General features: G+C 43.4%; 1 protein-coding gene across 1 annotated transcript in view; it reads left to right on the top strand.

Moving 5' to 3' along the window:
* The window catches only part of GARRE1 (granule associated Rac and RHOG effector 1), a 47,768-nt gene that overhangs the window by 19,843 nt on the left and 15,841 nt on the right, over window positions 1-12,084 (top strand). The window contains exons 2-7 of the mRNA XM_007470959.1: window positions 326-535; window positions 3,779-3,919; window positions 4,135-4,230; window positions 4,355-4,516; window positions 6,972-7,130; window positions 9,607-9,704. Coding sequence (XP_007471021.1) covers window positions 326-535; window positions 3,779-3,919; window positions 4,135-4,230; window positions 4,355-4,516; window positions 6,972-7,130; window positions 9,607-9,704 — 866 coding nt within the window. The remainder of the gene's footprint in view (window positions 1-325; window positions 536-3,778; window positions 3,920-4,134; window positions 4,231-4,354; window positions 4,517-6,971; window positions 7,131-9,606; window positions 9,705-12,084) is intronic.

The raw sequence follows: 12,084 nt of genomic DNA on the forward strand, positions 1-12,084 counted from the left end.
ACAACCAGGGTTGGTGTGTGCCAGAGTCCAGATGAGGGGAGTGGAGAACAGGAGTGGAGGGAGGCTAGACGGGAAGGGGAAGGCCCATTCGAACCTTGGAGCTTGCTATTTGGTTCAAACATCTTGATTTCTAGGTTTCAGGCCACCCAGGTCCAAACGTGAGAACAAAGGCTGATCCTTCTAAAGCATGGTGACTTTTTAACTTCATATGATTTCAGATTTCCAGTTAATTGTTACCTCTACTCAAATTGATAGTTGAGAATTGATTGCGGTCATGCAGTAGCAACCCACAGCCTTAAAATCCTTGGCTCTCTTGTTTTCACAGGTGTTGGGGCGATGCTTCTTGACAGTGGTGCAGGTCCATTTCCAGTTTTTGACCCAGGCGTTACAGAAGGTCCAGCCAGTGGCTCACTCTTGCTTTGCCGAGGTTGTTGTGCCAGAAAAAAAGAACAGCAGCAGTGGCGGCGGCTTATCTGGCATGGGCCACACACCAGAACTGGAGGATGCTGTGCGGTCCTGGCGGGGGGCTGCTGAGGTAACCCTGACTTTGGGGAGATTGGTGCCCTTTGTTCAGGTAGGAGAGCCTCCAGAGGGCCTTTACCTGTTGGTTCATAAAAGAGCCATTTTATGTAGAAGTGTGAGTTTTCAACTGCTGTCATTAGCTTGTTCATTCATTTAACAGTGAATGTCTTTGTAAATGCCCACTTCATGCCAGGCATGTGCAGGCACTGAGGTAGTAGCCTCCACTCACAGCCTCCTAGGAGAAGAGTCTTTCAAAAACAGGTTTGAGGGGCCGTGATGGAGGTGTGCAGGAGCCCAGGGGAAGGACCTGGCCTCCGTCAAGAAGTGCAGCAAAGCTAGGAAGAGGGACCAGGGAGAAGAGGCTGGAGGGTATATGGAGGGTAAGTGGTCAGCCAGGTAGCTAGGTGGGGATGGAGTAGGCGATGACACATTTCTTGTTGGCATTTTATTTTTTAATAAATTTATTTATTTTATTTATTTATTATTTTTGGCTGCATTGGGTCTTCGTTGCTGCGCGTGGGCTTTCTCTAGTTGCGGCGAGCTGGGGCTACTCTTCCTTGCAGTGCGGGGGCTTCTCTTGTTGCGGAGCACGGGCTCTAGGCACGCAGGCTTCAGTAGTTGTGGCTTGTGGGCTTCGGTAGTTATGGCTCGCGGGCTCTAGAGCTCAGGCTCAGTAGTTGTGGCGCATGGGCTTATTTGCTCCGCGGCATGTGGGATCTTCCCGGACCAGGGCTCGAACCTCTGTCCCCTGCATTGGCAGGCGGATTCTTAACCGCTGCGCCACCAGGGAAGCCCTCATACCTTTTATTTTTAACAGGAAAATATTATTACAAATGCACTTGAATTCCCTTTGTACTTCTCCACTATCTTATTCATATTCCTTTCTCTCTAGAGATAACCTCTTTTGATTTTGGAGTTTGTGATTCCTATGCATATTTTTATATTTTTATTCTATATGTATGTATCCATAAATATATTGTTTTGCACAATATGAAACTTTATAAAAATGGTATCATTCAGTTCACTAAAATCTGGCTTCCACTCCTACACAAGAACATACCTTGTCTTGTCAAGGTCATTGGTGCCTTCCATGTTGCCAAAAATAATTGGCAGAAATCCAAGGATTCTGATGACTCCATTCAGCAGCTCACAGCGACATGAGCCCTGGAAATCCTCTCTCCTTGTGGAGAACCAGGTGTTCTTAGGTATCCTCTTAGCTCTTGGGCTAACCTCTCCATCCACTTTGCTAGCTTCTCTTCAACATAACTTATGAATATGTTTCTCAAGGCTCAGTTCTACATGCCCTCTCCCCTAGAGGGTCTCCGTCTAGTCTTGGAACTTTAAAAACTGCTTGTGGGCTGGGGCTACAAGCACACAAATGTGTGTGCCCGGTTCACTTCCCCCGTGGGCTCAGGCCCCTATATTCAGCTGCTGCCCTCCTGAGGTTTTCAGATGGCTCAGCCCTTAGCCTTTCTGCACACACTGTTCCTCCTCAAATCTTCCCTGTGCTAGCATGTAGTGCCATCCCACACTGGGTCCTTTGTGCAAGAAACCTGAGATTTATCCTCCAGTTTTTCTGTCACATCTACATACAATCCATAAGAAAGCCCTGCATATCCTACCTCCAAAATATGACTGCAAATCTGTCCCTTTCTTTCTGTGTCCACTATCACTAACGTAGTTCAGGGAATCATTACTCTCCCCTGACAGCTTCAGTGGCTGGACTTGCTTCTCCCCTTTCTGTCTTGCTGTCCTTCATGTCTCTCCATTTCCTTAGGGTAAAGTGTGTACCCATCCCCATGACCTGCCTAGTTCCACATAGTCTGGCCCCTGCCTCCTCACCAGCCTCATCTGTGGCCACTCTCCCCTGCTCACTGGGTTCTAGTTCCTTTGCTGACATCTCTGCCTGTCCTACCCCCACCCCACACTTCTGTTGACTGCCTCCTCTGCCTTAAACTCAACCTAAATGATGATTTCTCAGTTTCTCGGGCGCTCCCTGTTTCAGTTTTCTATTTCCCTTGGGATGTTTTTCTCCATTTTATATTTTTTAAATGTTTTATTTGTTTGCCTTTTCGACCCATGAAGCTGTCAGCTCCAAGATGGTAGGGACCAGGTTTTGTGCTCCACTGTCTATCCAGAGACACCTAACATAAGACCTTGTGGGCTACATATTTGACTAAATGGAAGAGTTCTAGAAAGAGAGTCAAATGGTTTTAAACTGTGAGACTGTTAGGGTTCAGGGAATGGTTGGTATTCGTACAGAATTTGTGGAGCTTTGGAAATCTATGGCATTATAGCTGCTAGTTAACTTCCTTTAGTCCTGCAATTTTGGTAAATATTACAACTCCTACCTTGGCCTAGAAGAACAAAAATTAACTGTTAAAAAACGTTATTTGTTGCACAAATGTTATTGCAATAAAAACAGACATTGAAAAATTGAAAGACAGTTCATCCTGAATCCTTCCTTCCATCTAGTAAATCAAATATATATTTTTCTGTATTCTCTAGTCCTGACCCATATATATAGATAACATTTCATCACAAGACACAGATTAATTTCTTCTTGTTTTTCTTATGTACTCTTCATAAACATATTTAGTGACTAAACAATAAGTATTTCATTTTTCTGTGCAGATTTCAAAAGTTCTGTTTTTCCTTTAATGTTACAGTGTTTGTTTTTTTCCTATTCTTTTCCTATTGGTGAGGTTTTTTACTTTGGTGTGTAGGACCACCCAACCATATATATATTGTTTAATTCTGGAAACTCCAAGGGCCAATATACTAGGGTATCTGTCTTTTTAAAGCAGGGAAATTTAAAATGTGAATGTTTTTAATGTGTAAGTAATTTATATGTAATGTAGATATAAAATAAATAACAGGTAGGTAAGTCTTTTTTCCAGCGTTTCTTTTCTTTGGTCATACCGTGTGGTTTGTGGGATCTTAGTCCCCTGACCAGGGATTGAATCCAGGCCCTCAGCAGTGAGAGTGCGGAGTCCTAACCACTGGACCGCCAGGGAATTCCCAGGGGTTTCTTAAATAAGCCAGTTCTAATGTCAGGTTTGCTTTCTCTTCAGTGCTTGATTCAGTCTTTCAGAACTTCTGGCTGCCTGCTCACTTCGTAATACAATCCGGAATGTCTGGTTTATATCTAATTCTTAGATAGTTTCTAGCTTTACTATAGTTGTTTTCTGGTTTTTTAATTTTGCTAGTATCTGTGAAATCCTCTTTTACCTACCAGTCACCATTTCTGTTGCAGGCAACATCTAGACTAAGAGAAAGAGGCTGTGATGGCTGTCTGGCAGGAATTGAAGTTCAACAGCTCTTCTGTTCTCAAAGTGCAGCAATTCCTGAGCACCAGCTAAAAGAACTGAACATAAAGATTGACAGTGCTCTGCAAGTACGTTTTTCAGAACCGGCACATTAATATCTAAGGGATGAAAACAAGGGAGGGAGTTAAAGTCATGATGCTGAACCAATTGGAAAGAGTAATAAGATGGTAGTTCGCCTCATGTCTTTTAATAACTATAGAAATTTAAAATTTCTGTTTTCATTGAACCAGTCAGTTTATAATCTGCTGTGTAATCTTCATTCTTGAAAACAATTTCTTTGCAGGCATATAAAATAGCTCTGGAAAGCTTAGGTCACTGTGAATATGCAATGAAAGCCGGTTTCCACCTGAATCCAAAGGCAATTGAAGCCAGTTTGCAGGTACGCTTTTCTTTCTGGTAGCTCCTGGGAGCTGTGGTTTGGCATTCATGCCATCCACATGAGGCAAATGTCTTGAGAGGTGAGCTGTGAGTCACCTCTCCTCTCCTATCCAACCCTTTTCCAGGGCTGCTGCAGCGAGGCAGAAGCACAGCAGACAGGGCGGAGGCAGACCCCGCCACAGCCCATGCAGTGTGAGCTTCCCACCGTCCCTGTGCAGATAGGATCGAACTTCCTGAAGGGTGTCTCCTTCAACGAGTCGGCCGCCGACAATCTGAAACTTAAGACGGTAGCTTTCCTTGGGGTTCCAACAACTGGGTGTGAACTTGAAAACAGAATTCTTAAGGAAGCCTGAGGGCTTGTAAAGAATCTAGACTAAAAAGCAAAACTTAAGTGAAGACGGGAGGCATTGACCTTCCTCAGTAAACTGGTGTCTAAAAGCAGACTAGGGTGACTTTTGTTGTTTTTTTTTTTCCTCCATTTGGTAGGTCTTTATTGAACATCCATTGGTGCCAGGCTAGGAGATTTGACAACCCACTAGGTTGTGTTAGGAACACAGAACGAGGGGGCCTCACCTGGAGGATTAAGAGATGTGACTCTTGAGAAGAGGACTTTAAGCAGAGAATGACCTGAATAATAAGTATGGGGGTGGGGCTGAGGCTGTGAGATGGCCAGGAAGTGAGAGCCCATCCCAAGAGCTGAAGATCTTCCTTAGAGCTGTAGCTGGGGCCCCCCTGGCCATCCAGGGCAGTCACTAATGAGACTCGGATTTAATTGTCCTGAAGTAAGGCTTGGGCTCTGGTATTTTGTAAAAGTTGTCCAGGGGATTCTAATATGTAGTCAGACCTGAGGGCCACCATCTAGAACAAGGGGAGACATGGTAGGAGCCAAGGCTGGAAAAGCAGCTCAGAGAGTCCAGAAAACCCCCAGTGTGAGGGCTGGGCTCCATCCCCAGGTGGCTGGCATCCCACCAAGATAGGTCGCGTAATGAGGTTTGCATTTCAGAAAGATCCCCCTGACTTCAGGATGGACTGTGGCTGGGAGGGGAGCAGCACTGAAGGGTTTTGGCCATGGCCCCATCAAGTGATAATGGGAGGCGAGTGGAAGCGTTCACGAGCAATCTAGAGGTTATAATAAGCAGGACTCAGTGATTAACTGGCTGTGAGAGGGAGGGGAAAGGAGATGAGGCCCAGGTTTCTGGCTTGGACAGCTGCTTTGGTGCTGTTTATTGAGGCTCGGGGATAGTCATCATAAAATATATTTTTGGACGTGATTTTAAGGTTGCTTTTGAAATGTCCAAGTGGAGCTGCTCAGCAGGCAATTGGATGTATGGGTCTGGAGCCCCGAAGTGGGATCAGGGCCAGGGTCCTCAGAGGCAGATGGTCGCTGGAGCCAGAAGAGAGGCCGGGGGATCCAGGAAGTGTGTGGAGAGGGTCCGAGGAAACTTTGGCATTTAAGGCAGTGGCTGTGACCATTTTATAGTTATACGGCCGTAAATGAACTTCTTCAATAATGTGCTACGTCTGCCTCAGCATACCCTCCTTACAGTATCTTGATCTGAGTACACTGATGCTGTGAATCCAAACTTGTTGGGAGAGTTCCGGATCACCAGTTTATTATGAGAGGACGTAACTCAGGAACAGCCAGATGGAAGAGATGCCTAGGGCAAGGCATGGGGAAGGGGCTTGGAGGTTCCATGTTCTCTCCAGTCACCGCTGTCCCAGCACCTCCATGTGTTCACCAAATCAGAAGCTCCTAGGGTGACTTTTTTTTTTTTTTTCTTTTTGCCGTACGCGGGCCTCTCACTGTTGTGGCCTCTCCCATTGCGGAGCACAGGCTCCGGACGCGCAGGCTCAGTGGCCATGGCTCACGGGCCCAGCTGCTCCACGGCATGTGGGATCTTCCCGGACCGGGGCACAAATCCGTGTCCCCTGCATCGGCAGATGGACCCTCAACCACTGCACCACCAGGGAAGCCCCTAGGGTGACTTTTTTAATGAGACATTTGCCAAGTTAGTTTTATTCATAATTTTGTTTAAAATGTGTAAAATACAGGGTTTTGAAAGTACACTATAAGATGCTGTTTATGATTAATGTTTCAGTGGACTTTCATAAATAAGAGGAGAAATATTGTCATAATACTGAAGTAATTAGGACTATTTGCAGAGCATCATGTGTGCCAGGCATTGTGTCAAATGCTTCCCATGCATTGTCTAGTTAATGCTCACCCATAAAGTGGGTACTGCCCTTTTCCCCATTTGACAGATAGAGGAACTGAGGTCCAAGGCCACACAGCTAGAAAGTTGTAGACTGGAATTGGAGCTTATACAGTCTGTTTCCAGAGTCTGCATACCTGACCACTTGTTCATCCAAAATAAAGATGAGGTTTTCATTGGTATTTACTTTTGCCAGATGATTTTGTTTCCTTATTCAGAATTTCAAAATTCCTCAACCAGTTTGCATTAGCACATTGCTAAATAATGCTATATTTTGTGCTAGAATAGAAATCACATATGTATATTAACGCACATGTATTCATATCTAGCCAGTCACGCTACAGGGTTGAGAAAATCTTTGAAGGTAATTAACGATAATTACTTAAGAAATTAAAATGACATGATATGGGAGTACGTAAAATGCTCTTTTCTTGAGGACTATTGTGTACCTGTAAATGCATTTCTGCAAGTCTTAGAACCTGGTATGGCTTTATTTTGAGGTGCGAACTCTCTTTTTATCAATCTGTAGCATACAATGTTACAGCTGATCAAGGAGGCAGGCTGCTATAATGGAATCACACCCAGGGACGATTTTCCTGTGACTGAAGTCCTGAACCAGGTGTGCCCATCCACATGGCGGGGTGCCTGCAAGACCGCCGTGCAGCTGCTGTTTGGCCAAGCTGGACTGGTGAGTGAGCACATGTGATGGATGGGGGAGAGAATAGAGGAGGACATTTCAGGCATGTGAGGATGTGGTGTGGGCACATGTGCGAAAACATTGGAGAATTTAAAAAGCGCTTTGCTTGCTGCAGGTTTTAGACCAGATAGAAAAGGTAAAGGAGGAACAGCATTAAAAAGTCTTTTTTTTCTTTAATAGATTGATAATATGTACTAGCAGGGGACCTAGTTGCAAAATGATGTCTCAGGCTTTCCTGATTTTAAGGAAACCATTACATTAGTAACGATTTGATAGGACCCTTCACCTGGCCTGATTACTCTGGAGCCACAGTGGATGTCTTTCTGTTGCTGAAACACACGAAGCTTCTTCTTGTCTCAGGCCTTTGCCCCTGATGCTCCTTTTTCCTGAGAATACTCCTCTCAGATCTTCACGTGACTCACTCGTTCTCATTTTCCTGATGTCAGCTCAAGTATCACCTCCTCCAATGGTATAAGTAGTGCCCCCGTGCAGTCACTTTGTATCCCAGTTCTCTGTTTATGCAATAAAATAACAACATCAACTCAGGTAAGTTTGGTCTTTTCACCCCTGGTGAGAAGAATAACTTTTGCCAAAATTGGGTGGGGTCAGGAAATCAACATCTTGGTTTTTGTTAGGTACCTTTGACCTGTATACCTTATGTTCTTATCCCACTTTCTAGAATTAAATGACTGCTTTTTGAAGAGTTATAGCATTTCAGAGATTAAAGGAAGCTAATTAGAGATTTAGAAAATTAAAGAACTGTTTCTTACTCTAATTCCTACTTTATTCATAAAAGGAGCTGTTGGGAGGATGCAGTCCTTTTGTTTGGTGTGAGTGCATGCTCAGGTGGCCCAGCTCAGGGTGGTACTGCCTTGTAGAGGGCCAGGTGGGGGCCTGTCCACAGTGGTGAGTTACGTTTCCCTTAAGATCTGTTCCTTAGTATAGGAACCCCTAAGAAAAAGAGTAAACTGGAGACCCCCTGCTGAAGTATGGAGGTTCCCAAAGATCATTTTAGCTGAAACTAGGAGAACCATGGCGATAAGCTCTCCAGAAAGGAGTATGTAAAATAAGGCAGGAGGACCCAAAGGCTTTTTTTTTTTTTTTAAGATTTTAGCTTAGTTTTTAAAATATTTATTTATTTATTTATTTATTTGGCTGTGCCGGGTCTTAGTTGCCACATGCCGGATCCTTAGTTGAGACATGCAGACTCTTAGTTGCAGCATGCATGTGGGATCCTAGTTCCCTGACCAGAGATTGAAGCTAGGCCCCCTGCATTGGGAGCACAGAGTCTTAACCACTGGACCACCAGGGAAGTCCCCAAAAGGCTATTTGGAAAAAACATCATTTAAAAAAAAAGTCCCATGTTATTCAAAGAGCAAAAACTTCTTCCTAATTCCCTGTCTTGATCCCAGGACACCATTGTTTGTGACTGATAAAGAACCTTTAGATTATTGTTCTGGGGATGGGAGGAGAGAGGAAACACCTGCCTGTTCCAACAATGGCTATTACTTGGACAGGAAGTCTTTTCCAAAGGACATTGCAGACCAGCTGTGAGAACTCTCTTTACAGACATGGAAATCAACTCCATTAGAGGCTGAATTTGGAATCCTAATAAGCAACTCTGCATGGCTTTGCCTTTTCTGAAATGTTACAGATTTGGTTTTAAAGTGTTTTATGACTATTTTCTTAAAATTCTTTTAGTTATTTGAAAATATATTCATCACTTTATCAGACACTTTAAATTACAAAGCATACTGTATCATCTGTGTAGTATTAAAGACTCCTCCAGGGAGTTCCCTGGTTGTCTAGTGGTTAGGACTCCATGCTTTCACTGCTGTGGCCTGGATTCAGTCCCTAGTTGGGGAACTGAGGCCCCGCAAGCTGCATGGCATGACCCAAAATATGAAAAATAAAAAATAAAAACTCTCCTCCAAATAAGAGGAAATCATTGAGAAAAGGGTTGGTTCTTCATTTTTCCTGAAGTAATTTTGTTTTTATTGGTGGTTGAGGATAAAATGGTCTTTACAAAAAGCTTCATCGACTTCTGGCTTGGATTCAGTCATTGCAGATAAGCTTTTCTAAAGCATTGGTTTGATTTTTAATGACATTTTTACTTCTTTCAAGTGCATAAAGTGAAAAAATACTTAGGAATGAAACAAAAGAAACAAAGTAATTCCTAATTAACATATTTACAATTTGGAAGAAGTACTGAAAATGATTGCAGAGTTCGCTACCTCCTGCACCTCAAATGTGTTTCTGTTTATTGAAGTATGACTGTTTTCAGTCACCTTTATTACTTGTTTTTGTGTCTGTGGGGCTCCTGACTGGTCTCTGCATATCTGTCTTGCTGGGGAATAGTTCTTACCAGAGACCAGAGTCACTCAGCATTGATAGGCTCATGCATTTGATTTGTTTATGATCCGTTTTCCTCTCTGAAAGCTGATTTTTGTTTTTGTTTCTCTGTTAGGTGGTGGTTGATACGGCGCAGATTGAAAATAAAGAAGCCTATGCCCCACAAATCAGTTTAGAAGGCTCCAGAATTGTGGTTCAAGTCCCATCCACATGGTAACGTGACTCTTACATTAACACAAGCCTAAGCTTTGATTGATGTTTGCACATCTTTGAAAAGATTGCATTGTTTTGGACAAACCCTACACTAGCTCACACAACAGGTCTTACTACTTGTGCGGGTTTGTGGTCAGTGGAGGTATGTTAATGCCATGTGTCATGATTAGCGGTACACGATAAGGAAGCCAAGATGTCTGAAAAATAGTCTCATTGACCAGTAATGCATCTAAAATGTTATATACTCATGGGTCATAATGAGCAATATTATCTTTTTGCGTTACTGAGTCCACAGGTTTTGAACAGAGTATATCATTTTCTCTAAGTCACCCAGCAGTTCTTTAAAGCTGAGTGCAGAACATAGAACTTCTTCTCTTCTTCCATTTCTTCTCCTTCCAGCAACAACCCTGCTGATCTGGAGCTCATGTCATTACACACCCAGTGTCACTGCAAATCTGGAGGCAGACTGAGCTGTTCTTATTTTTAATTATTTGATTATATTTGTAAACTTATAATAAAGTATTCTTCTTAACCTATTCAAACAAAAGCCCCTACAGAGGGCTTCCCTGGTGGCGCAGTGGTTGAGAGTCCGCCTGCCAATGCAGGGGACACGGGTTCGTGCCCTGGTCTGGGAAGATCCCACATGCTGTGGAGCAGCTAGGCCCATGAGCCATGGCCGCTGGGCCTGCGGGTTCGGAGCCTGTGCTCCGCAACGGGAGAGGCCACAACAGTGAGAGGCCCGCATACCACAAAAAAAAAAAAAAGCTCCTATAGGTCAGTAAGAAATGGGCAAGGCACATGGCCAGGTAAGTCAGAAGAGGCATGGTCAACAAAGAGATGAAGAACATGTGTAACCTCACCTAACAAAGAAAGGAAGGCAAAGGAGAAAAACAATACAATGTCATTTTACCCATCATGTTGTTGAATTGTTTTAGAATAACAGTACTAGATTTGGGCCAGGCTGTACAAAAACAGGCACAGATGTTGTTGAATAAATCACACAGCCTTTCTGGAGGGCAGTTTCATTTGTCAGACGCCTAAAATAAGGACTCTGACCTCAGCAGTTCCACCTCTAGGGATTTAGCCATGTGATGTGCACACAGATTCAGATGAAGGATCGGCATCACAGCTTTACTAGTAAACAAGAAAAATTAAGCCTATATTGGAAGACTTTTGCTATTAAAATTATCAGAATGAATGTTTAACTATATAGGAAATGTATAAAGCATTTAGGTAGGAAGAGATAGAGTTCAGTGGCACTATTGGTGCCCATGTGGACTAAAGTGGTAGATGGGTTATACATTCGAATTGTATTTAAGTCGTTTCTTCTTGAAATGTGAGGGGGGCGTCCAGTGGAGATTCTGCCCAAAGTTTTAGAATTTGTTGATATATATCAAGTAAGGGTTGGCAGTTTACTTCATATCCCAAAATCTCCCTTTTATGAGTTTCTTCCCCAAATTTCTAAATTTGATTATTAATACGGCATAATGTTAATTTATATACATATCTTCATTCCTGTCAAACAGTAGTTGTGTTTTTTTGTTTTTTGTTTTTTTGGCTGTGCCGTGTGCCTTGTAAGATCTTAGTTCCCAGGCCAGGCCCTCGGTAGTGAGAGCGTGGAGTCCTAACCACTGACTGCCAGGGAATTCCCCAAGCAGTAGATTAAAAGCTCACTTTTTTGTAAGATTTTTGTGTTCCTGAATTCTTAATTTGTTTTCTAATTCACGTTCTTATTGAAAAATATTAAACTTAACCAGGATTCTCATTTTAAAGAAAACATTTTCGGGCTTCCCTGGTGGCGCAGTGGTTGAGAATCTGCCTGCTACTGCAGGGGACATGGATTCGAGCCCTGGTCTGGGAAGATCCCACATGCCGCAGAGCAACTGGGCCCGTGAGCCACAACTGCTGAGCCTGCGCATCTGGAGCCTGTGCTCCGCAACAAGAGAGGCCGCGATAGTGAGAGGCCCGCGCACCGCAATGAAGAGTGTCCCCCGCTTGCCGCAACTAGAGAAAGCCCTCACACAGAAACGAAGATCCAACACAGCAAAAATAAATAAATTAATTAATAAACTCCTACCCCCAACATCCTCTTAAAAAAAAGAAAGAAAACATTTTCAACTCTTAGATAATTGGGTGAATATAAACAGTTAGTACTAAAATGGTTAACCCTTCAGTTTACTTCCACACCTCTCCCTGTATGATTGATTTCCTTTGTAATTCATTGCACCTCCTTGAAAGACCTCATAGACTGCAATTACTTGGAGAGGCTCCCTCTGCTGGCTACTTTTGGTAAAAATGCAAAGTTTTATGTTTTTGTTTCAAGTTACAGAATATGTGCTTGTTGAGAAGAACTCAGAAAGAAGTGATTGGGCTTCCCTGG

This window comes from Lipotes vexillifer, unplaced genomic scaffold (genome assembly GCF_000442215.2).
Source record: "Lipotes vexillifer unplaced genomic scaffold, Lipotes_vexillifer_v1.1 scaffold182, whole genome shotgun sequence".
Classification (NCBI taxonomy): domain Eukaryota; kingdom Metazoa; phylum Chordata; class Mammalia; order Artiodactyla; family Lipotidae; genus Lipotes; species Lipotes vexillifer.